We start from the raw sequence: 27,400 nt of genomic DNA, 5'->3' as shown, positions 1-27,400 counted from the left end.
AAGGAAAAGGCCCAACCCTTGATACCCAGGGTACAGGGCAATGGGCAGTGGCAGGAGGGAGTCTTCTAGATATGCCTGAAAGAGGGAAAGGGAATTGGAGCCACAGGAGTAGGGCCATTGAGGCCTGCATAAAAAGTACTATTTACCTCAGCATAGAAATGAATCATAGTCCCACTTTATTTCTGATTTAAGACTGAACGGAGAGATTAAAAAAATATCTCCAACATAAGAGAAAGGTGGGCAAATAGCACAGCCAGGCAAACCAGGCAATCTAGACATGCCTTCCCTTGTAAGCAAACCAGGAAGCTCAGAGCTCACAAATGGAGCAAGGCAGAACTTGGGGTATTTGAGGGAGCATTCATGGGGAAGGAGGAAGGACCACAAGATAAATGTCCATGAGTTCATCTACGGTAGAGAGGACACAGGGGAAGGAGACCCCTTCCTCATGCTGTCTCTGCCCCAACCCCTAGTGGAGAGGGAAAATCTGTCTAGAATATCAGGCAACTCATGACACTTGGAGCAGGAATGGGGCATGGGTGGAGGCAGAACCACTTTGGATATGGGAAGTGATAGTGCAGAAGACAGGGAAGGCCAGTTACTGGAGGAGCTTGACATAATTTGCAGGAAAGAGTCCAAAGTGCCCGTGGCAACGTCCCCGCCACCAGCCTTCGTCCACCATCTCAATGTCAGTGATGATGTCATCAGGATCAAAGGAAATCTCGTCACTTCCCTCTGGGGAGGCAATTGAGGGAAGATTAGGATGGTTAAACAGTAACCCTTGCATTCCTGTGCCCACTGTAAACCTCAGGGAGGGAAAGGGGCTGTTCTTGATGCCAGGGCTGGTCCTTCCCTAGCCCCCAGAATCCATCTCCCTCTCTTGTAGTAAGGGCCTCCGGGCACCAGACCCCTCAGGCCACTCCAAACCTACCTCCTTGGTAATCATACAGGGCTACAGCTGAGATCCCTGCTCCAGTCCCAGCTGGGTAACCAGATGATTCTGCATAATGAGAGATATAAACAGTCTCACCAACATGGAGAAGGAAAACTTGTCCTTGTGGGTAACGGGGCAATTCTTCCTCTTGCCCTCCCCTGGACTAGACCCAATTCAGGAGCTGTTTCTCCCCCACCACTCACCAGCCATAGTGGAGGGACAAGAAGGATTCTCAGTTTCGAGCACATCTTCATAGTCCCCATCTGGTTCACCATCCTCCTCACATCTGTCCATGTCTCCAACATCCTCATAGTCATTCTCAGGCTCAGACTCGGGCTTGGGCTCAGGTTCAGGCTCTGCTTCATACACTGGCTCTTCCTCCAGCTGCAGGCCTTCCAGAGTCCTGGGAGGCAAAGCTGGGGGCTCCTCCTCCTGAGAAAAGACGGTGTGGATCAGAGCAACTTCCACCCACCAGGAGCTGCCTCTCTAAAACCTCCCAATGGAGGACTACTGCTAAGACACCCCCGCCCCCACCATCACCATCCTACCACTTCTACCCTCTATCCTAGCCTCCATCTAATAGCGTCTCCTAGGAACCCAGACTTTTATCCATCTTCTTTCCTCGACCTCCTCCCATACCCACTTACTCAAAACACCTACCAAGAGGTGATAGGAGGGAAATGTAAAGGGTGTGAGGAAAGGGAAATGGAAAGCAAGTCTGATTCCTTGAATGACCAGGAAAACATTGAAGCAAAAACACATTGTTGGGAATTCCACAGGTAGGATGACCAACTGTCCTGCTCTGCCCAGGATTGGGTGGCCCTCAGAATGCAAGACTTTCAGTGCTAAGACCAGGACAGTACCAGACAAACCAGGATGGTTGGTCACTTCATATAGCCCACCTTCCTAAGACATGAGGAGATGGGAAAGGGGCAGAGAATCTTTGGGGCTCTACTTACCTCTGGGGGATTCTGCCTCAAGGGCAGGGCAGGTGCTGGGTGTTCCCTACTGGTTCTCACAGGCCCAGGCTCTGATGATGGACAGCTCCCTGCTGGAGGCCAGGCCTGGGGAGAATAAAGCATTCTCTCTTGTAAGTATGCAAACCTCCCTCTTCTCTCTTATACTGATCTGGAACACCCCTTCCTGTCTCTGCTAATCCAAATCAATCACCCCTCAAGATGGGCTCGAATCTGAAGTGCTAGCTCCTTCCTCTTGTTCCTGCAACAATGACTGGCTGCACAGCCAAATATGCAAATCTTGGTTTATGTAAATCTGAGATTTTCCCTCCTAACATTTTGATATACATGAGGCCCAATCACTCAGACTGAAATCTTCCTGAAGACAGAGACAGCAGTTTTAGACTTTGCCTAACACCAGGGAGGCCTGTGCCTTATTTTCCTTTTGTTTTCTTTTTTTCTTTTTTTATTATATATGTTAGTCACCATACAGTATTAAGGAGGGCACATACTGCATGGAGCACTGGGTGTTATACACAGACAATGAATCATGGAACACTACATCAAAAGCTAATGATGTACTGTATGGTGTGCCTTATTTTCTATCAATGATTTGGACTCCTTAGCACCTATCTGGGCAAGGAATCCTGGACGTGAACCCCAGAAGGCAAGCACTCACCTCTGAAGAGATTTTCTTGGGCAATGGGGCTGACACCTGCGGCTCTCTCACAGTGTCCACTGGCTGCTGAGTCTCATGGCTCATCTTTATCAGGGCCTTTCTCTCCTGTTGCTGCCTGGCTATCTGCTGTGCCTTTTCTTCTTCCTCCTGCTTCCTCTTCTCCTCAGCCATAGACTCAAATTTTGCCTTTAATCCACGGGCACCACTAGAAGCTGCAGACACAGGCAAGAAGAATTAGGATCATCTTGGGTCACGGGTGGGGGTGGGTGATGGCACTCGAAGGAAGAAAAGGAATTGGTTAAATATCCAGGCAGAGAGCAGACGGAGAGGAACTCACGAGAGGAAAGGTAAAGAGGTACTAATGGAGGAACAAGGGGATTATAGAAGGAGGATGTAGCCCTAAAGCCCAGACTTCCATATAGCCAGGCCATGCCATCTCAGACTCTCGTCCTTTTTGAGTTATAAGCCTTGCTCCCCTAACTAGCATCCTTCCCTATCTACATTCCTTAAATCTGTATGCTCTCTGACCACCATCCATCCTCTCCTCCCCCATCCCAAGCTCTTATCCTTCTGTATTATTCTCAAATGGCTCCCTATCCCTCCCTCCCTGTGTTCTCCGCTTATAGTTCCTTCCTAATGTCACTCTATCTCTCCATCCACTTAACCTAGTTTTTTGTTTTTGGGGTTTTTTGTTTGTTTGTTTGTTTGTTTGTTTTAGGAGAGAGAATCTGGAAATATATGGGCAGGGTCAAGTCTATCTCAGCTAGTCTAGGTGGCCAAAGGCATGGAGGACGTAGTCTAGGCATAAGAAAGAATGAGAAGGGAAAGGTGGTTGAGGAACATAGAGAAAAGGAATTGTTAAGACTCACCAGCTTCTACAGGTGTTGTCTTTTTATAAGCTGTGGTTGGAGCCTCCATTTCATTGAAGCCAACAGCGCTCTGCAAGGAGAAGAGTATATGCAGTGTGGGGAGGAGAAGGGAATGGTAATGACCCAAAGTCAGTATTGGGGTTTAGGGCCTTATAGGAGGTATCCCTGACCATTTGATGCTCAATAGTTAAACAAGGTATTCCAATATTGTTATTTTGTGGCAGAGAGGGGTAGAGAAGTTCTAAACTGGTGGGTTCAGCTCTCCTTTTTGAAAGGTCAGTGTACCTAGAATCTCTAGTTGCCTAGAATGCAGCAGGGCCTCAGCCAATGCATGAAGAAGAACCGATGTGAATGGAATGGAAGAGATTATAGATTGAGTTAAGCAATGCCTAGCAATCAATGAAATTTCAAACATCATCTTTCCCTGAAGTTTATGTGTTTGTCTCTCTCTGACTCCCTCCATTCTCCTTAGTTAAAGCTTAGGATGCAGAAGACTTGCCCAGTAGACGCAGAAGGCAGTCAACGGGGAGTGTAGGATGACAGCTCAGGATGCTTAGCTTTCCCTATCTCAATGTACTTCAGGTGCAGCTTAGGGACCTCTTCTAAAGACATCGGTGTGTTGGTGCTTTACCTTATCCACTCGGTCCTTCTGGATTCCATACTGACCACCAAAGCCCTTGGCGTAATCTGCAGGACAAAAAGTTTTGAGAGTCATAAGAAGAGTTAAAATGCCAGGAATGTGTAGGTAGAGGAATCAAGGGAAGAAAGACCAGAAGACAGGAATGTGGAAAACAGAGATGGACGAGGAAGTATGAGAATCAGAGGATAGAGAGAAGCATGGATGGGAAGAGACAGAAAAGGACTGAGAGAGAATGGACGGGAAAGAGATGTGAAGAGGGAAAGGTAAAAAGAGAAGTGACAGAAAAGGAAGGAATATAAAGGAAGAAATGGGAAAAAATAAGGAGAGCCTTCCAGCCATCCTCTATGTGTCCCAGGGAAGAGAGACCTCTCTGTCCTTGTGAGGCAGAGGGGCCTGTGAGACTCATAGCCAAATCACCCACTTGTCATCGCCCAGCCTGTCTCTACCCTTTTCTCAGTGACCCCTTCTTTTTGGCGTCCTCTGTCCTTCTCCTAATCTTGCTGTTTTCCTCTCCATCCTCCTGGTTTCTCCCCCCCCCCACATACATACACTTACCCTTTAGATCACCACCTCCACTGCACATCTGCACGTCTGTGTTCTGGGTCCTCTCTGTCATCTTCCAGAAACGAAGGAAGGAGGGCTCTATGCTACTGTGTGACCTCCCTCCTCTCCAACCCAACTCACCTCTCTGGGACTCGTGTTTCTCTGTTTCTCCTTTGTAGTCATATCCCAGAGCTGCCTTGTCCCGTTTATCCTTCTCTATCCCGTAGCGGCCTCCAAAGCCATGAGAGTAATCTGTGGTGGAAGGAGTAGTCATAAGAGCCCACCCTTAGCCCACAGGAAGGTGCTGTGGAAGAGGGAAGTCAGGAGGAATGGGTGCAAAGGGATAGGAGCCTGGGAAGGCAGCAGGGATAGAATCCGGGTGGATTAAAGAGAAAGCGTCCTAAGCCATCTTTTGTAAGCTTTAATTCAACATTGTTCACTCCTTTCCTCTCCTCCTTTACTTCCATCCCAAGATGAGAAGATCATTTCAATTATCTCCCTTCTTCAAGGAAGGGGTAAGTGTAGAGAGACTTTTAGGGGAAAAAAGGCAGATATATACGAAATTTATGCCTGTCTCTACTCCCATATAAATACTTAGAAATGTCTGCTAAAATATAATAATATTTTTTTCTTAATAGTGAAGCTCAAGAGATAAGAAAAAAATCCTGCCTCCAGAAACAAATAGATTAATCAAAGCAGTAGAGATGAGGGTATTTATGAGCTGACTCAGAAAACCCAAAGGTGTTTTAAGTCCCAAATTTAGTACCTACAGATTAGGATCTAAGGTCAGCTTTCTTATACAAGAACAGGGAACTGGGGAACAAGAAATTGTAGTCTGCCTACTCCTATAAAAGAGTTCTGGAAAAATCCTACTCATTTGTCTAGGGAAATGGTGAGGGGGGTTGTAGTTTGTTCATCATTTGGTAGGGGGAAATTTTACCTATGGGACTTGGAAACTCCAATATGTAGAATGCAAATATCCAGTTCTATACCACTTATATTACATAGGAATTCTAAGCTGAGAAATTAATGCTGATCTAGAAAAAATATATAGCACGGAAAGAATAAGCATCAGAAAGATGGCAGGTATATGAGACAGAGTAGACCTCAATAGAAAATGCATTAAAGAGACAAGAGAGATATAACACAATAATAAGAGAACAAATCATCATTAATGAGGAATATGTATGCTGGTATAACCTATTAACAGAATCAAAACTCATGAAGTAAAAATTAACAGAAACGGGAAGAGAAATAGAAAAATCTGTGATCCTAAATAGAAAATTTAACACTCCTCTTACATTAATTGATAGAATGTTTAGACAAAAAGAATCTAAAATTATAGAAGGCCCAAACAACATTATCAACTAACAAAACCTAACTGACATCTATAGAACATTATATCCCAAAACTGCAGAATATACTTTTTTCATGCACATAGAACATTCACCAAGATAGACCATATGGCTGGGGAACCTGGATGGCTCAGCTGGTTAAGCATCTGACTCTTGATTTCGGCTCAGGTCATGATCTTAGGATCATGAGATCAAGCCCTGCCTCGGGCTCTGCTCTGGGTGTGGACCCTGCTTAAGACTGTCTCTTAAGGGCTCCTGGGTGGCTCAGTTGTTAAACCTCTGCCTTCGGCTCAGGTCATGACCCCAGGGTCCTGGGATCAAGCCCCGCTTCGGGCTCCCTGCTCAGCGGGAAGCCTGCTTCTCCCTCTCCCTCTGCTTGTGTTCCCTCTCTCGCTGTGTCTCTCTCTGTCAAATAAATAAAATCTTTTTTAAAAAGAAAAAGACCCTCTCTCCCTCTCCCTCTGCCCCTTACCCCTGCATTCTATCTCTAAAATAAATAAATAAATCTTCTAAAAAAATAAAAAAGAGAGAGATATCCAAATGAGAATGAGAAGTTTCAATATGCATCAATATGAGTTCCAGAAAAAGGAACAAAAGAGAAAGGAGGAGAGGCACTATCCAAAGAAAACATGCCTGAGACTTTCCATAATGGAAGTTATTTCTCAGGTTGAAGAGGATCGATAAGTCCCATGTAGGATAAGTGAAATAGATCCGACACCTAGATATATCCTGATGATACTTGAAAATATCAGAGACAAAAAGAAAGCCTTTCATGAAAAAACAACAACAACAACAACAAACAGAACAGAGAGACAAAACATGTTACCTACAAAGGAATGATGGTAGATTACACAAGAGAGATGCCAAAGAGGATGAAATACCTTCAAAGTGATGAAAGGAAAATAACACTGAAGGATGGAACAAAACGTATTTTCCAGACAAAGCCTGGGAGTTCTTTCATAGGCTTTCACAGGAAGATTTATCAAAGGATACACCTTAGTAAGAAGGAAATCGAAGGAAGGAGGAAACAGTGAGATACAATAAGCAGTGATACACCAGGAACTTGATAAATACATTGGTCAATTTAAATAAGTATTCACTAAATAATAATAATGATTCATTTTTGTGGGGTTTAAAAACACATGGAATCCTTATACTGAGCAATAACAATTGGCCAGTTGGCACTAAGAATGTAGGATGTACAAGGAACATAATTAACTTATTCTACATTTCCTTTATTACTAGGTAGAGACAGTGATTAATTTTAAACTTAAGTGAAAGATGAATGTTAAAACTTAGGGATTACTTCCCAAAATAAAGGAGTAGAATACCTTATTTTCAATCCATTAGAGGGAAAGAGGAACTAAAGAAAATTTGATCAATCTCCTAGAAAGAGATAAAAAAGAAAGAAGCAAGTACATGCTTGGATTTAAAAATAAATGGGTGGCTCAGCTTGTTAAGCATCTGCCTTCGGCTCAGGTCATGATCCAGGGTCCTGGGATTGAGCCCACGTTGGGCTCCCTGCTCAGAGGGGAGCCTGCTTCTCCCTCACCCTCTGCCCTCCCCCCTACCCCGCCTCATGCTCTCTCTTGCTCTCAAATAAATAAAATCTTAAAAAAAAAAAACCAAATAAAAATAAATAAAATAGTGGGGAACAACATCGTGGAACTAAAGGGAGTTGGCGACAGCTGCTGGGAGGTGAAGTGTAAGCACAACAGGTCAATCAGGTTGCTGAGGTTGAAGTGCAGGGTCCTTGCCTTTCTGAGATGCGTGTTTCTCCACTTCTCCTTTGTAATCGAAGCCAACTGCCGACTACACAGAAAAGGAGAGTGGATTGATTAGAATTGGAGCTGACAGTTTTTCCCTGCCTCACATACCCTTACCCCTAGCTCAGGCCAGAGGCTAGTTTACAAGAATTCAGGACTGAGAATGGTGGTTTAACCTAGAAACAGAGGAGCACTCTGACCTGACAGGCTGGTGCAGCGGCAGGGTGCTGCAAAGCTGTGAGCATGGGTTCTGTATGGTCATAGCTCTAGATTCAAACCCCAACCCCAACCCCAACTTTCCCTATTTATAGTTGTTTAACTTTAGGCCTGTTCTTTATGTTACTTAGTCTCAGTCTCCTCAAATATGAAGTGAAAATAGGTAAACCTGCTCAATTATAAAGTGGGAGAAATGACCCTTCTGTTTGGGATATTGTGAGTACTACTAAATGGGGCAAGGTGTATAAAGTGTTTGCGTTGTGTCAGTCGGTAAATTAGTGCTTTTCTTCCAAACTCTCATGAAACTAAAATGAGATAATAGCTAGAAAAGTGCCTTGTAAACTATAAAGCACTCTGCGCATGTAAGAAATATTATCCCATTCCTCTTTAATTATACTATGCCTCTTCTCTTTGCCTGAGTGGCAGTGGAAACCCAGAGATGTGTTTTGATGGAATGAGAGGCAACTGGGAGATCCTAGCTGCTCCAGGACTGGATATGTTGGCCAATACCCAACATCACACAGCTGCATCCCCATCTAGCTCAGTACCTATGGGTCTCTAAGCAAGACTAGATTTTGCATCTCAAGAGCTATTAGTATGTATTGTTTCTTGATTTACATGACACACTGATTGTTTAGGTGATTATCTCAAGAGGCAGATGAAAGAAAGAACAATGAGAAATCAGGCAAAGGGCAAGATGGAAGGTTAGAGAACATTCCATGCTCCATATTCCATTACTGCCTTAAAAAATTACCTTCTATGTTTTTCCTTTTCCTTACAGTAATTTTGAACTTTTCTGCCCCCCCCCCCAACACAAATAACATTCTAACACTTAGCTTTAGGGATTCTGGCCCACCTAATTAACAACTGCAGGTAAAAAGAAAATCTCAGCTAGCTGTGAAGAAAATGTCCTCTCTGTTTGCAGTTACAAGGGAAGAGAAACTATTCTGCACCATAAAAAACAAAATAAAGAGTGATCTAGGGTGCCTGGGTGGTGCTGTCGGTTGGGCATCTGACTCTTGGTTTCAGCTCAGGTCGCGATCTCAGGGTCGTGAGCTGGAGCTCTGGGCTCAGTGTGGAGTCTGTTTGGGACCTTCTCTCTCTGCCCCACCCCACACGCTCTCTAAAATAAAGAAATAATTTTTTTAAAGGAGTCTGATTTACTCAGGTGTGAAATGAGAACATTAATGAGTTATCAATAGTACTCTCCCGACCACTTTATAATTTTAATTGTACTGTGCTTTTTCTTCTCTTTTAAAAACTTCTTTTCTTTTCTTTTTTTTGCACAAAGGAGTCTTTAAAACCCTGGACTGCAGGGATTTGGTACTATATCCTGTGAAAAGTAACCTTTACCTTCTAAAAACATTATAACCCTAATTCGTTGTTTTACTTGGTTGTTTGCTGCTGTGATAGTAATACTTAAGCTAACATCTGTGTTCTCCTGAAAGGCATAAATAATTATAACGTTTTGATGTTTGGCCAAAAGAGCTTTGAAATTTCCCTCTTCTTTCTTCATGTGCAAAGCTATAATAAAAATCAATGGTTTGATGGATTCCTTATCTAAACAGAGTTTGAGAATCTTTGTCTCATTTAAATGAACACTATTCAGCTCAGCATGTGGCCTCGCCAAGTGGCACCAAGGAACTTGCTAAGGAAGTTTATGGTGGCTATCCTCATGAAGGACCCTTCTGAGTCCACAGCCCTGTCTTTCCATAGGAGAAGCGTAGACCCAACTTCAATGGTGAGGGTTGGTAAATCCCACATAATTTGAGCTGGGTAGCACAGGGAGAGACTTACCTTGTCTGCTCTGTCCTTCTCAACTCCATATTTGCCCCCAAAGCCTTTGGCAGCATCAGTCTGAGAAGAGTGCTTCTCCACCTCAGCAACATACTCATGGCCCACGGCACTCTAAGAAAAATCAGATGGAATGAGTGAAAGACAAAATGACCATAAAAAATGAAACGATACCATAAGAGGCTCTTAAATATAGGGAACAAACTGAGCATTGCTGGAGGGGAGGAGGTGAGGAATGGGGTAAATGGGTGATGGGCATTGAGGAGGGTACTTGATGTAAGGAGCACTGGGTGTTACATGCAACTAATGAATCACCACATTCTACCCCTGAACCTAATACTACACTATATGTGATCTCACTTGAATTTAAATAAAGTTTTGGAAAAAAAATGATACAGACATGGGTTGGGATATAAGAACACCAGGAATTCCATTCTGGGTCAGCCTCATAGCCTCCACCAGTGTATCACACAAGCAGGATGTGGTAAGGGAAGAACAAGGTTACTTTTTCTGGAGGCTGGCACATCCTAAGTCTTCTTTCATACCATTAGGAACTCATCATTCAGGAAACTCCTATAGGATGGACTGGGAACCCCAGGGATAGAGACGAGGTAGACAGAACAGTGTTTGAACCAGAAACAAAAAGCTAAAAACAAGGGATTTATGGGTCAAAATAGAATGAGGTAGTTACTGAAGAGAGATCAAAGGAACTGACTAATGCTGCAGCTGAGATCGTGTATTTCACGAAAACAGCCAGATGCTTTTGTTCTGGATCTTTGTGCCTGGGTGTCCATCAAATTTCAGAAGAGCCAATTTAGCCCTGATATTTAACAGTGACTGACTCTGCACCAAAGGGGGTTGGCAGACAATACTGCAAGTAGTTCAAGAGGGCATGTAACTTCCCTATTCCCCTCCACATTTTCCTCCATCTATAGTTTTACTTTCTATTTGGTTTTGAAAACTATCTCTCTTGCAATATTTAGATACAGATACTTTAATAATCTGGAACTTGGGTAGTACTTCAAACCAAATAATGATACCTTGCAGAATCTCAACTAAGAAGAAATTAAAAAGCTTCTCCTCCCTCCTGTATTCCCAAGCTCATGCTGGGATAATCATTATCAGTACAGAGATTGATGTGAAACACTGCCCTGTATGAGTTCCCAGAACTCATTTTACAATATCTTTAGGTCTGTGTAGGTCAAATTTGCTTGTGAATTTAAGAATGAATGAATGTTGATCTATTTTAGTTTTTTCCTAGGAATTTTGTGGAGAATATAAGCCTATGTTGCATGTAACACAATGACAAAACAAAACCCTTCTTGAGGGGGAACTAACGGCTTTCACTGGATATATTTTTTCCTCCTTGGAGATAAAATGTTTTTTTGTTATAGGCATATATCTCTATCTTTGAGGTTAGGAAAATCAATGGAAACTATGATTTATAATACAAGCATTTTTATCATGCTTTTATAGTAGCTAATGGATAAAGGAAAACAATATTCATATTTGAAGGCATCTAATAAGTTCACATCAATATTTTTCATATGTGCACATAAGGTATAATATATATACAAAAAGAACACTAAGTACACAGTAAAGAAAATAATGAGAAGTTGCAACATCAACATAATATACAAAGCTTTAAAAGCAGTAATTAGTAAATAAACTAATATTTATTTATTTATTTTTTAAAGATTTTATCCATTTATGTGACAGAGAGACAGCCAGCGAGAGAGGGAACACAAGCAGGAAGAGTGGGAGAGGAAGAAGCAGGCTCATAGCGGAAGAGCCTGATGTGGGACTCGATTCCGGAACGCCGGGATCACGCCTTGAGCCGAAGGCAGACGCTTAACGACTACGCTACCCAGGCGCCCCTAAAAGCAGTAAATGATTTTAAAACATATTTTTTCCTTCTCTAATTGTGACGCTGTCTCCTCAGTCTAGGAGTTACAGTGTGGTTGGGACTACTGTGAGCCACCCCTTTTAAATTTTTGAATCCTGTTTTCCACCATCTATATTTTATGTGTTGAAATCAGGAAAAAATGATACAAATAATATGTGGACATTCTATTTTAAAGGCCAAATCATACTGTACTTTTGAATAAATTTTAAACCATAATTCCAATAAATGAATCAATCTATCTTTTGTCTTTAAGCAAATATCTTCCTTTCATCTTACCTTGTCCATTCGGTCTCTTTCCACCCCAAACCGACCTCCATACCCATGGGATGCTTTGGGCCCTGATTCCATCTCCTTCTTCTTGAGACTGTCATGCTCCTCTGACACTTTGTTTCTCAGTTGGTGGATGCTGAAAGTAACCACATGAGAGAGACTCGTCTAGCACAAGTAAGTAAAAGAATTCTCCTTCCCAGAAAAATAGAAATCTTGAGATGTGTTGTTTATTTTTAGCAATAATCTGAGCCCCCAAAGTATATCAATACTGGGACTGGGAGTAAGAGATTGATGTGGCCTACATACCATAGTCTGATTTAAACTCTGCATAATCCAATAATATTTCCTTTAGTCCATTATTTTGCCCACTAAATAACTTTCTGATATTTGCCTCATTTTTCATGCTCCTAAATATTAGAGGACAGTGACTCCAATTATATTCTAGTAACTGGTAAGTTATTTTCTTTCTGGCGTTAGATATTCTCTCTCAAGAAGCACAAAAATATTTATATACCCTTTTACCCACACATTCTAGTCCTGAGAGTCTATCCCAAGGAAATAATTTTAAACATGGCAAGGCTTAAGGTCTAATACTATGTACTGACACACTGTATATAATAGCAAAACTAAGAAACAATTTATATGGCCAATACTCAGCGAATAGTTAAGTAAATTGCAACATTATCTCTCAGTGGCATACTAGGGAGTCATTAACAATGATGGTTAGGAAAAATGTAGCTTTGGAAGATTTATCTATACATTAACTATTTTGTGTATATTCTTGTCAAAAATGAATGTCCTTCACCTCTGTCCCCAAATCTGATACTTCCTAAAGCTAATAAAACAAACAAAAAGCAGAATCAGATCTATAAACACAGAGAACAAACTGATGATTGCCAGAGAGGATGGGGGTTGGACAAAATGGATAAGGGGAAGATGGAGGCTTCCAGTTACAGAATAAATACATCATAAGAATAATAGTCACTGGGTGTTATGTGCAACTAATGAGTCATTGAACGCTACATCAAAAAAATAATGATGTACTATATGTTGCCTTACTGAACATAATCATAATAATAAAAGAATAATAGTCACAGCATAAGGAATATAGTCAATGATATTAAAGTAGTGATGTAATGGGACAGATGGTAGCTACACTTGTGGTGAACATAGCATAATGTAGAAACTTGTCAAATCACTAAGTTGTACACCTGAAACTAGTGTAACACTATGTATCAACTATACTCATATGGAAAAAAAAAAGCTAATAAGAACTAATCCATTCATCTTCTGATGGACATTTGGGCTCTTTCCATATTTTGGGTATTGTGGACATTGCTGCTATAAACATTGGGGAGCATGTGCCCCTTCAAATCACTATGTTTGTACCCTTTAGATAAACACATAGTAGTGCAAATGCTGGGTCATAGGGTAGTTCTATTTTTAACTTTTTGAGGAACCTCCATAATGTTTTCTTGAGTGGCTGCACCAGTTTACATTTCCACCAACAGTGTAAGTGGATAAAGAAGATGTTACACACACACACACACACACACACACACACACACACACTGGAATATTAGCCATCAAAAAGAATGAAATCTTGCCATTTGCAATAACAGGGATGGAACTAGAGGGTATTATGCCAAGTGAAATAAGTCAGTCAGAGAAAGACAAATATCACATGATTTCACTCATATGTGGAATTTAAGAGACAAAACAGAAGAACATAGGGGAAGGGAAGGAAAAATAAAATAAGATAAAAATAGAGAGGAGGCAAACCATAAGAGACTCTTAACTCTAGGGAACAAACTGAGGGTTGTTGGAGGGGAGGTGGGTGGGGGGATGGGGTAACTGGGGGATGGGCATTAAGGAGGGCACTTGATGGAATGAGCACTGGGTGTTATATGCAACTGATGAATCACTACATTCTACCTCTGAAACTAATAATACACTCTGTGTTAACTAAATTGAATTTAAATAAAAAATTAAAATAAAAAAAGGAACTGTACCAGGAATAAGGAAAAAATAAAGCCATTATCAGGTACTTAAAAAAAACTAGTAAAATTCACTCTTATCACTAATTGTTATAACACATTAAGGCCCAAATAAACTTCATTTGGGACACCTCTATTCCTAAGAGAATGTAGCACCAAAAGGAGGCGTTCTCTGTCTTTCTTCACTTTCATCTTCACATGAAGGTAGAGAGCATATCTGTTTGCCCTGAGGATATGAAGTTATAGTTCAGCACTAGCATCAATGAGTGACAATCAGGACTGATACTTGGACACCTATAAGCATTTCTTCTTAGTAATATTTGGGCAAGAGAATCCTTAATAAAAAATTTGACTTCCTGCAGCAAGAAATAGAGGTTTAGAGAATTGAGACATTGATGTTACTGGGACTTCACTAGCTCCGGAAATCCAGATACATTGGTTACAGGTAAAATGGTCACACCACAGCAGAAATTCTCCTCTCTCATGGGAGAATAGATCCATCTGGTGGCCTTGTAGGATAAGCCCACCAAAAGTCTTTTTAAAAAGCCTTCTCAGCTTTAGTCACACTTAATTTTAGAAAGCTGGCTTTGAACCAGATGAAACAAGCCAAGTGCTGGAAGAACCATCTGTTCCTGTGCCTGGTCTAAACCCTCTGGCAGCAGTGCAGGCAGAGAGCCTGTGTTGTTAGTTCAACAACGCTGACACTTTAGAAATGTCTGTGTCAAAAAAGCGATTGGTTCCAAGAACATGTAAATAGCTGTTATTTCCCAACCAAAATATTCAGATGAAGAATGAAGAAAATGGAGCTAAGCATTACTCTCAAGTGAGGAAAATGTACAAAGTTTTAATGAGTCCAATGATAGCCACATGGGTCATAACTATATCATAGTTAAAACAAGTTTTTGAAAGGGATTTAAAAATGAGATTCAGGAATTTCCACCTCATGGATGACAGCAAGGCTAATCAGAGGATCATGCCAATAAATAATACAATTTAAATAAAAATGTTGGGGCCATTACCTTGATCCCCAAACCAGGCAAAGACCCCATCAAAAAAGGAGAATTACAGACCGATTTCCCTAATGAATATGGATGCCAAAATCCTCAACAAGATCCTAGCTAATAGGATCCAACAGTACATTAAAAAGGATTATCCATCATGACCAAGTGGGATTCATCCCTGGGATGCAAGGGTGGTTGAACATTCGCAAATCTATCGGTGTCTTAGATTTTATCCAGAAAGAAAAATTCAAAAATCATATGATTCTCTCAATAGATGCAGAAAAAGCATTTGACAAAATACAGCATCCTTTCTTGATTAAAACCCTTCAGAGTGTAGGGATAGAGGGTACATTCCTCAATCTCATAAAAACCATCTATGAAAAGCCTACAGCAAATATCATTCTCAATGGGGAAAAGCTGGAAGCCTTTCCCTTAAGATCAGGAACACTACAAGGATGCCCACTCTTGCCACTATTATTCAACATAGTACTAGAAGTCCTTGCAACAGCAATCAGACAACAAAAAGGGATAAAAGGTAATGTAATAAAAAAACATTAAATAAATAAATAAATAAATAAAAGAAAAAAAATCGAAGATATAAAAATGAAACCTTCAAAAAAATAAAAAATAAAATAAAATTAAATTAAAATAAAATAAAATAAAATAAAAGTATGTCAACCCTTTTAGCACCTTTCAGCAGTCCCATCCTTCATCCCATTATGTAAGCTCTCACCTGGACTCCTGTATCTAAGTATTTGGTGTGTTTTTTGTATCTAAGTGGTTTTGAATGTTAACATTAAACAGAAATGTTAAACAAAAAAATATAAAATAAAATAAAATAAAATAAAAACCCAGGAATTGATAAAGCAATGCAGTTTACGGGAACCAAGTGAAAATCAGAACCTTAAAGATGAGCTAAGAGAAGGAACAGATCTTTTTGTTTTTGTTACAAAAGTAAAAGCACAAAGGTGAGCCACACAGACTAAGATTTTATCCACAGATGATATGAACGTAGATGTAGAAAGTCCTAAAGAATCTACAAAATGTGTTACTAGACCTAGTAAATATATTTGGCAAGTTCACAGGATACAAGGTCACTATCAAAATCAATTTCACTTCTACATACAGGCATAACTTATTTTAGGAGCACTTCACTCTATTGCACTTTGCAGATACTGTGTTTTTAACAAATTGAACATTTGTGGCAACATTACATTAAGCAAGTCCATTGGTACCATTTTCCCAACACCATTTGCTCACATGTCTCTGTGCCACAGTTTTATAATTTGCACAATATTTCAAAGTTTTTCATTATTATTATACTTGCTATGGTGATCTGTGATCAGTGATCTCTGATGTTACTATTGTAATTGTTTTGGGGCATCGTGGATTGCACCCATATAAGATGGCAAACTTAATTCATAAATGTTGGTTGCTCCACCAACTAGCAATTTCCCCATCTCTCTCCCTCTCCTCAGGCCTCCATATTCACTGAGACACAACAATATTGAAATCAGGTCAATTAATAACCTTACAAGGGCCTCTAAGTGTTCAAGTGAAAGGAGGAATCACATGTCTCTCACTTTAAATCAAAAGCTAGAAATGATTAAGCATCATGAGGAAGGCATGTCAAAAGCCAAGAGGCCCAAAGCTAGGCCTCTTGTACCAAAGAGCCAAGTTGTAAATACAAAGGAAAAGTTTGTAAAGGAAATCGAAAGTGCGACACCAGTGAAAATATGAATGATAAGACAGTGAAACAGACTTATTGCTGATTTGGAGAAAGTCTGAGTGGTCTGGATAGAAGATCAAACCAACCACCACATTCCCTTAGGCCAAAGCCTATTCCAGAGCAGGGCCCTAACTCTCTTCAATTCTAGGGAGGCTGAGACAGGTGAGGAAGCTGCAGAAGAAAAGTTGGAAGCTAGCAGAGGTGGGTTCATGAGGCTTAAGGAAAGAAGTCGTCTCCCTAACATGAAAGTGCAAGTGGAAGCAGCAGGTTCTTATGGAGAAGCTGCAGCAAGTTCTCCAGAAGATCTAGCTCACATAATCCATGACAGTGTCTATACTAAACAACAGATTTTCAGTGTGGACAACACAGCCTGCTGTTGGAAGAAGATGGCATCTAGGACTTTCATAGCTAGAGAGGAGAAGTCAATGCTTGGCTTCAAAGCTTCAAAGGACAGGGTGACTCTCTTGTTAGGGGCTAAGGCAACTGAAGATTTTAAGCTGAAGCCAGTGCTCATTTACCATTCTGAGCCCCTAATCCCTGAGCCCCGAAGAATTATGCTAAATCTACTCTGCTGTGCTCTATAAATGGAACAACAAAGCCTGGATGATAGCATGTCTGTTTACAACATGGTTTACTGAATATTTTAAGTCCACTGTTGAGACCTATTGCTCAGAAAGAAAGATTCTTTTCCAAATACCACTGCCCATTGACAATGCACCTGGTCACCCAAGACATCTGATGGAGATTACATGGTTAATGTCATTTTCATGCCTGTTGAGACAACATCCATTCTGCTGCCCACGAATCAAGGAGTAATTTCTCATTCAAGTCTTGTTAGTTAAGAAATACATCTTGTGAGGCTATAGCTGCCATAGATAGTGCTTCCTCTGATGGATCTTGGCAAAGTTCATTAAAAACCTTCTGGAAAGGATTCACCATTCTAGGTGCCATTAAGAACATTCGTAATTCACAGGGAGAGATCAAAATATCAACATTAACAGGAGTTTAGAGGAAGTTGTATCCAGCCCTCATGGATGATTTTTGAGGGTCCAAGAGTCCAGGGGAAGAAGTAAGTACAGATGTGGGGAAACAGCAAGAGAACTAGAATTAGAAGTGGAGCCTGAAGATAAAACTGAATCACAGCAAACTCATGATAAAACTTTAATGGATGAAGAGTTGCTTCTTACAGACGAGCAAAGAAAGTGGTTTCTGGAGATGGAATGTACTCCCGGTGAAGATGCTGCGAAGACTACTGAAATGACAACAAAGGATTTAGAATATGACATAAACTTACATGATGAAGCAGTGGCAGGTTTTGAGAGGACTGACTCCAATTTTGAAAGAAGCTCTACTATGGGTAAAGTGCTATTAAACAGTGTTGCATGCTACACTGATGAAAGGAAGAGTCATCGATGCAGCAAACTTCTAATTTTGGCACAGAAAATTTTGCCACAGAAATACCCACATTCACCCAACTTTAGCAACCATCACCTTGATTAGTCAGAAACCATCAACTTGGAGGCAAGACCCTCCACCAGCACAAAGATTATGACTCACAGAATGTTTAGATGATGCTTAGCATTTTTTAGCAATAAAGTGTTTTTAAATTAAGGTATGTTCATATTTTCTTTAGACATAATGCTACTGCACACTTAGTAGACTACAATATAATGTAAACATAATTTTATATGCACTGAGAAATAAAAAAAAGTTAATTTGACTTGCTTCATTATGATATTTACTTTATTGTGAGGATCTGGAACCAAACCTGCAATATCACTGAGGTATGACTATATTAGCCACGGACATTTGGAAATAATTAAGTTAAAAACAAATACCACTTACCGTCACATGAAATCACATGAAATATTTTAGCATCAATTTAACGAAATATGTCCAAGACCTGAACATTGAAAAATATTTCTGAAAAAATTAAAGATCTAAATAAATAAATGTTCATGGACAGGAAAATTCCAGATCACTAAGCTAATAATTTTCTCTAAAATGATCTACAGATTCAATTCAATTTCAACCAAAATATGAACAGGCATTTTTGTAGTAATTGACTAGTTTATTCTAAAATGTATGTGGAAATGCAAAGTCCTGGTATAGTGAAAAGTTTTTTTTTTAAAGGAGACAAATTTGGAGGATGATGTGACTTTATAACATATCATAAAGCTACAATAATCAGTGCTGTATGGTACAGTTCAAGGTTGACATATAGATTTAAAAAAAATAGTCTGGAAATAGACCTGTATATACATGGTCAAAGATGCTAGGTAAGTGAATGGAAAAAGAACAGTCTTTTTTGGGGAGTGGGGACCGGCAGAAGGAGAGGGAGAGAGAGAATCTTTTTTTTTTTTTTAAAGATTTTATTTATTTATTTATTCGACAGAGATAGAGACAGCCAGCGAGAGAGGGAACACAAGCAGGGGGAGTGGGAGAGGAAGAAGCAGGCTCATAGCGGAAGAGCCTGATGTGGGGCTCGATCCCATAACGCCGGGATCACGCCCTGAGCTGAAGGCAGACGCTTAACTGCTGTGCCACCCAGGCGCCCCGAGAGAGAGAATCTTAAGCAGGCTCCAAACCCAGGACGAGCCCAAAATGGGGCTCTATCTCATGACACTGAGATCATGACCTGAGCTGAAATCAAGTCAGACACTTAACCAACTGAGCCACCTGGGTGCCCCAAAAGAACAGTCTTTTAATGATGTTGGAATAATAAAATATCCATGACCCCCAAAAATGAACCTCAATCTTTGCCTCACACTGTACTAAAAGCTAATTTGAAAGAGACCACAGATTTAAATGTAGAAGCCAAACCTATAAATCTTTGAGAATAAAATATAAGAGAAAATCTTCACAATTTGAAGGAGTAGGCAAAAGTTTCTCAGGTACATAAAATGCTAGTCAAAAATATTTTTTGAAAAATCAGACTTCATTAGAATTAGTATCTTCTGATCTTCAAAAGATGCCATTAATAAAACAAAAAGGCTGGAAGAAAATATGTGTAAAAACACGTATCTCACAAAACACATACCCAGAATATATAAAGAACCCTTAAACTCAATAACAATACAAAGATCTACTTTAAAAGTGAGGGAAAGATTTGAACAGCCACTTTAAATGAAGATATATGAAGATACATGAATGACACATAGCAAGATGCTCAATAAAATTAGGCATCAGAAAATACAAATTAAAATTACCACATACTCACAAGAGTGGTAAAAATTAAAAATACTAACAATACCATACATTGTGGAGCAATTGATATCCATACATTATTGGTAGGAATAAAAAATGGTAAATTCCTTTCAGAAAACAGTTTGGTAATTTATTTAAAAAATAAATACACACTTATTATATAACTTAGCAATTCTACCAAGGTATTTCCCAAGAGAAATAAAAATATATGTCAACAAAAAGATTTGGACCTAAATGTTCACAACAGCTTTATCTGAAACACTGGGTTGCTTGGAGCTGCCTGGCCCAGGACTTCTCTACACAAAAGATGAGGGATGGAAACTATCATTTGAGCTATTCACTGAATTACCAAGCCACTCCCCAAACTAAATATACTTTAGGCAGACTTTAAAAAGAAAGATTCCAGTGTGGGGGAAGGTAGTGAGATTAGTGAGAACCACAATCACTTCCTTTTCCTGTTCTGAGTGATCTCAGCTTTGCAGCTACTGTTCTCCTCTCCAACTTCCCCCTCCTTTCCAAAGCCCTTAGTGATTCCCATTTGACCTTAAAAATTGGCTTAGCCCACACTAGCCAGAGAGAATCCCAGAATATTAGAAACTTACTAATGGAAGGTCCTCTAGAAGTCTTTTTGATCCCAGTGGGCAAACTGAGAATCAGAGAGGAAAAGGGACCTGTCCACTGTCACCTGACTAGTTACTAGCAGAGACAGGGCTTTTAAACCTTGGTAGCGTGGGCAAATGGGAGGGGAGTGGGCTTTTGTGTAAATGTCTCCACCATTTATGCTATCATATAGAGATCCAGTTAGGCTAATAAGGTAACATCCAAGGTCACTACATTTTACAATTCCAAGGGTCAGCAGTCAGGGTAATGGATATACTGAATTGTGCAACACAACAGTCCAAGTAAATACCACTTAGAAGAAGAAAGACTGTCATTTCTTTACAAGTTTATGCTAGGTTTTTAGGAAGAAAATCTGATTTAAACTAATCTATATTAACAAGAAGAGAAATATTATTGAGCTGCTTAAGAGGTGCTAAATACTGCACTAGAAACTTGATACATGTTAGCCCATTGAACTCTAACCATATTCTGCAGGGTAGCCATTATTACCCTGATAAACAAATAAACTGAGATTCAGAGACGTTATATGTCTAAATTCACATCACTCGTAGCTGCTGCACTGTCCATTGAACCTAAATCTATCTGAGATCCAAACTCAAGCTCTTTCTATAAGATCATGGCAAAGATTTAGAAGTCTTCCTTAAAATGTTCTGCTCCTACTATGCACGAGACAGGCACTGGTTGGGGAAAGGTACAAGGGGCATTTGTACCCTCCTCTTAACAGTTCTCAGGATACTAGGGCTGAGTAGTCTTTACTCAGGAAAACTCAAGAACGGATCTTTTTTATTTTTTAATCTATGAGCCTGCAAAGGAGCATCAGGAAACTTCCTGCATGATCCTGTTACATTTTTTTTCATCTTTCCAACGTCTTCCAGAATTGCCTGGTTTGTTTAAGAACAATATTCATTACATTTACATAAGATAAATCATTATATCTAATCAAACAACCATGCATAGTATTGAATATCATCAAATTATATAAACATATGCCATGTTTTCATAGTGCATTGTTTGTGCAGTGTGATCATCCACTGACACTTTTTAAATCTAGGGGAAAAAGAGGTAAAAACACTACCAGAGTGTGTGTGGGTAGTTAAAATGGAGTTTTAAGCTGTATTAATTTTGCCAATTTGTGTGTAATTGTTAATTTTTGCTCTTGTTATGTTGTTTATTGTGTCTACCTTGCCATTCATATTTGACATTCTGATACAATTCAAAGCAGACAGCCCTGGTTAGATGTTCCTGAACAACCCATGGAGAAGAGGGAATCTTTCAATGTGAATACACACTATATACCACAGAAACCCTTGGATATATCTGAAAGCTCCTTCTCTCTTACACTATGAGTGTTTTGTTGGGTTGCTTTTATTTCTGATAAAATATTGGGTTATGATTTTTAAGACCCCTAAACACCATTACTAAAATAGTTTTAATCAACAGGGTTTCCAAGTGTCACTTTTCTTCATATTACCATTCATGGTTTCCAGCTTCTGTCAAGTAATCAAATACAAATTTTTATTTTAAAAATCATCCAGGCCAGGTATGGGACCTAATATTGTCCTCTTCTTACAATATTTGAGTTATTTACCTTCATGTTTTACTGAATCCTTCTTGGCCCATCTGAAGTTACCTACATTCTAGACACACACTTATATTTATGTGGGTATGAAGTGATACAACCTCAGTATATGAGCCACTTCCTCTCTGAATCCCTAATAATAGACCCACTCGGGGAAATAGCATAGCTGTCAGAAATAAGAGAGAGAATAAGGTTGGTGGGATAAGAGGAGAGACATGAAACAGAAATACACAATGATACACATAGGGACACACAGGGACAGATTTGAGAAAAAAAGCAAAACGCAAAGATACATAGACATTAACTCCCTCCTCTCCTCCTTCTTCCCTCACCTTCCCCCGAGTTTCTAAGTTTTCCTCAGTCTCTTCCCACACCCTTTTCCAGATCCCCAGTCCTTTTGGCACCTACTTGATATGCTCTGTGCGTCCAGAGCCCTCAATGGTCTTGGCTCCCCACCGTTGCTCCTTCTCAGAGATGTCATTCTGCAAAGGACAGCATTCAGCAATAAGTGATGGCAAGAGATGTGCCACATTGAGAGAGGCCATGCAGCTGACACACATGCCCTCCGGGTCTCCTGCATCTGCTGCCTCCTCTTTACGTTTTGTAAAATAAAGTCAGGGTCTTTACTCAGGATCTTTACTCAGACTCTTCCCTGTATTTACCCAACCTGCTCCCCCACCATGCTAATATTAAACTGGTGGGCTCTGAAACCTCCCTTTTTGCTCCCTTCAGGTCTTCTACAACTACTGAATCCCCACAAATTACACAGGTCTAGCTCATATCCTGGCTCACAGGCCAAAGGAGACCCAGGTTAACCTGCACCTCACCTTCACCATAGCTTGTCATAGCCCCTCAATCACAATGTCAAACTCCTTTGCACCTGTCCCCTTCCATCCTCAACATCAACTATCATACATGCCCCACTCATGACAGCCAACTGTCCTACCAGTCAGTTCCACCATTAGGACTATTTCAGTCCCAGATTGTCCTTTCTAAGGCCCCCCGAAGATGACAGATTGGCCCAAATGCCTTTCCCTCAACCCCCAAACTCCATCTTTTATTGATTTTCCAAGCAAAGCTACTCCCAAACTCACCACAAAGTCAGGGTCTGTGTCCCAGTCATCACCCTGGGTCTCCACAGTAACAGATACATCATGCCCTACTACAGACTTCCACATCTGAGGGTGACAGAGATGGGAATAATTAGGGGGAGAAAATCAAGAAGAGGGAAAACAAGAATGCTGAAGTCAATGGTATAGCCATCCAATGGTTTTGCTATTTTTTCCTGGAATAAAATAGAAGCTGAGGCAGAGCAGATGGAAGTTTTAGGAAAATACTCTTACAGGAGCAGGGAGGAGGATTTATTCAAGATAAACTAACATGGCCTAGGCCTACTGAGTCTGGGGAGAAGTCATCATGGGTGTAGGTGATGTTAAATAACTGGGTGTCAAAAGTGCTGGGATCCTTCATTTGTGTTACAAGTCTAGCTGGGCAGTGGCTTGAAGTGGCAATCAATGAGGGGTACTAGGGCATCCCTAGAATTATAGCACCATCCCACTCAGTTTTCTAGATATGACTCCTACACCCCTCTCTACAACCTGCCTAATTCTATTGAGGAAATCTCAACTCCAGTGCAAGTTGCTGTCCCATCTCCACTCTAAGAGCAGCTACTGAACAGGTACATGAGGTCAGTAGGGCAGTCAGCTGAAATTCCTACCCTGAATAACATATGGAAGCATTACTTCCTGGGAATGAATCACCTATTCCTTAATTTTTGAAAACGGTTCAATTATATTTCTAAGGAAGATAGCTAGTTCAAAAAATAACATGTAAAGAATCCCTTATTTTGAACACTAGGGGTTATTAGATTTTTAGTAACTAAGTAAATAATAAAGAAATATTTAGAGAGCACTAGTATGAAGAGGAGCCAAATTGTTATTCTACTGTGGCATCCCCAGTGTTTCCATTGGCCCTGCCAGTTATGCATGACAAGCAGCAAGTTGCTCTGCATCTGTGGGATCCTGGGTCTCCATGTGAAGAGGAAACAACAGACAATGCTTATCTGCTCTGGGGAACACTGAGATTTCTTGACCCTGATACCACTTGCTAGCTGGCAATTCCCCTACCCATCCTCCCCTGGACTCCTCATTCCACAGGTGTCTTTTCGTATGCTCTTCACTGTCTCCTAAATGAGTTCCTCTTAACAACTGCGCCTAGGACTCCATAGTGTCTCCATACAGGCCGTCAGAGTCTCCCATTTTCCTTTCCAGTCGAAAACTCCATCTTTCTCCACACTCTTTGAAAATCCCCTTGGAAACTAGCCCAAGGAAATTGGGGGTAGGTTGGTTAAAGAGATGCAAAGAGGAGTGGAGAAGTACTGACTGAATCAGCTGCACTGCGGGATGAGTCCCTGCCCCAAACAGCTCTGCCTTCCCTTATGGGGCCACAATTATGAATGGGAGAGCAGGTAGACAAGGTCTGTGGTCCTGGCTCCCGGGCTGCTTTTCAACAAAATGACTTCACACAGAAAACTAGAAAGAAGTTTCTGAAATATTCATGATCAAATAGGAAGCAACAAGGACAGATGGTCCTCTCCTCTTTCCTGCTGTTCCTCTGAGGCCTCAGCCGAACTCACCCAAAAACCTCCCATCCTCTTGTATTTTTGAAACAAAGGGAAGTTTCTGATACAGAGACTATTTGGTGTCCTTGTGCTACTGGCCAGAAATAGGAAAGTGAGAGGTGCTATTAGAGGTAGGGCACTGGGGAATAACTTGGTGAGGAATGGTGCCCAGGATTTCAGGCACAGTCAGGGGTCTCATCACAAGACTGCCCTATAGCATCAGTAAAGTACATGGACCTTGAGTCAGAAGGTCACCACAGCTCTGTTACTAAGCCCCTGTGGGAACAGCAGTAAGTGAATCAACATAGGGTATGTACTTACTTGTCAGGTACTAGGGAAAGCAATTCAAAATATTCATTTGGTAAAACATTGAACATCTTTGATACTCCATTTTCCCCAATGGGAAATACATGAAGACATTAACCTAGCTAATCCATCCAGTCCCCTTCATTTCTAACATTCTGGGATTATGTGATCCTACAATCACAGAAACTAGCCCTAATTGAACCATCGTGCATTCATCGGGCCTCCGTGCCTTCATCGGGCCTCCGTCCGCGCTGGTGCTCAGCACTGGTGTACAGTAGCAACTGCTTCCTGCTCTACCACAAGGACTCCTACTCCTACGTGAGTGCTGTCTCCCTGCCAGACCGTGTGCACTCCAAAGATGGAGACTTTGTCTTCATCCTGTGGTCCTCCTCCCACCTCAGTGCCTAGGAGCAACAGGCCTTAGGAGGGGGTTGTAGATTGTCAGCAGAAATTAGGAGTCCTGGATGGCTGCTGAATCCTGTGCCCTGGGCTCCATACCCCCATTTCTGTTTCCATCCCCGGATGCTCATTACCCACACCCACCCACCCTCAGGCCTCTGGCCATACAAGCTTAAGAGCCTATTAGCAATGACTTCATCTCTCACCAAGGACTAAGAGCCAGATAGGTTCCTCTGAATTCAGCTCTTGCCCTGTGCTCCCCGACTTTCCCACGGCTCAGAGTACCCACCTCCAGTGGTGTGAGCGTCTGCTCTAAGCTCCCAGCTTTTCACGTCGTCGCTGGGCTCCCTCTGTGCTGCCACTTCAGAGCAAGAAACTCTGAGCTGCTGCTGTAGTTCCGTATTCAGGTTTTCTGTCATTTCCTGACACCCTGTCCTCACAGCTACTTCCTGAAGTTTGAGTCAGTTCCTTCTGCTTAGACACTTAAAAAAAAAAAAAAAAGATTGAATGCTTCTGTGTCTAGTCTTTTGCAAGGCTCTGAGACTCACAGGGAAGTTATAAAAAATGCTGCTCTTACTCTTAGAATTTATATCTGGTCAGCGAAGTAAAACATTCAACCAGAAAACACAGAAAAGAAGGTATAGAGCAGTATTCATGTTCTAAATAGGCAGGCGGTTACATTTGTTACGGTAAAGGAATTTGTGGTGAAAGTAATTTGGCATGGGGTGAAGTAATCAAGAAAGGCTTAAGGGGTAAAGTGGTTTTTATGTGGATTTTGAAGGGTAAGATTTGAAAAGAAACTCACCTCTACATTACCCATAGCACTTAAACCTGGGATTTGCATACAGAGAGTCAAATAAACATTGATCAGTTGAATGATGGAGGAGAATAAGTCACCAGGGAAAGGCAAGACATGGAGAGAGAGTTTCAGATTGTTTAGGGGACAGTGAGGAGTCTGAGCTAACTAGCAGAAAGATTTGGTTCCAGTTAGCAGAAGAAAGTCTGAAAGAACTAGATAGTATCAGATGTTGGAAGCTCTGCAACGTTTTGTATTACAGTTCATCAAGATTTGCGGCCCCTCCCTTCCCTCTTGAAGTCAGACTTGCTCAGGTGACTTATTCTGGCCAATTAAATGTGAGAAGCTCAATACATCACTTTCTGGTGGAGACTTTAAGACCAGTGCAAGCTTTGCATGCTCTTTTGCCCACAGTTCACCACGGCACACTGTGGTTCTCGAATGGCTCCACTGACAGCCTGGATCACCAAGTGAGAGGATCCCCAACTGAGAATGATGACAACACAAGTGGACTAAACAGTAATCTTTGCTGTCTTAGCTACTAAAACTTGGGAGTGTTTGTTATTGTATCTGACCTAGTCTCTCCTAACCCTGATGATGTGGAGTTCTGACCTGATTAGCTCAGCTTTAACTTCCCTATGGACTCAAGCAGAGACTAGATAAAAGTGATCTAAGATACAGAAAATGTGATTTCTGCATTAGAAATAATAAGACTTTAGTCACTTCTTAAGGATTCTCTGCCAGTTTGGTGGGGGGGCGGTGGCAGTGTATTTACTCCTCTCTCCTATTTCATGACCTACTTGTTATGGCAGCACCAGAATTATTTTAAGATACAGTAAATTCATGGGGGGGGGGAGATCTTTTTAGATCATTTGGAATCCTAATTCAGTGTCAAAAATGGGAATGATCAGACCAGATATTGTGACACACCATCCAGATACAATTCTCTAGAGAAACCACAGAACTTAATCAGAGATGACACCAAGAAACCCTCTCTCCTTAGCAAATGTCCCAAGTTCATTTCTAATGAGACAGCAAGGCATACAACATAGAAATAGCATGGGCTTTGAAGCTGGAAAACCTTGGTTCAATCCACTTACTCTAAGTTAAGTAAGTTCGATAAAGTAAGTTAGCTTTTCCTAAGCAGTGACTTAATATAAAAAATAACAGTAATGTTTATTCTGCTATACCCTATTAGACTTCCCTGTCCCCGACTCCCA

At 40.9% G+C, this 27,400-nt stretch overlaps 1 protein-coding gene across 1 annotated transcript; it reads right to left on the bottom strand.

Annotated features, from left to right (window-relative positions):
* Window positions 1–153: 153 nt before the first annotated feature.
* HCLS1 (hematopoietic cell-specific Lyn substrate 1) lies at window positions 154–26,735 on the bottom strand. Its single transcript, XM_026494521.4, has 15 exons — window positions 26,190–26,735; window positions 25,674–25,866; window positions 23,154–23,237; window positions 22,468–22,541; window positions 11,932–12,061; window positions 9,753–9,863; window positions 7,731–7,785; window positions 4,760–4,870; window positions 4,067–4,122; window positions 3,436–3,505; window positions 2,567–2,778; window positions 1,891–1,995; window positions 1,135–1,363; window positions 929–997; window positions 154–732 (listed from the first exon to the last, which is right to left on the bottom strand). Exons 3-15 carry the CDS (start codon window positions 23,235–23,237, stop codon window positions 596–598), a joined length of 1,443 nt encoding a protein of 480 aa, XP_026350306.2. The 5' UTR covers window positions 25,674–25,866; window positions 26,190–26,735; the 3' UTR covers window positions 154–595.
* Window positions 26,736–27,400: the final 665 nt, after the last annotated feature.

This window comes from Ursus arctos, unplaced genomic scaffold, assembly GCF_023065955.2.
Source record: "Ursus arctos isolate Adak ecotype North America unplaced genomic scaffold, UrsArc2.0 scaffold_4, whole genome shotgun sequence".
In the NCBI taxonomy this organism is placed as follows: domain Eukaryota; kingdom Metazoa; phylum Chordata; class Mammalia; order Carnivora; family Ursidae; genus Ursus; species Ursus arctos.
This window is presented reverse-complemented; position numbering and strand designations above follow the sequence as displayed.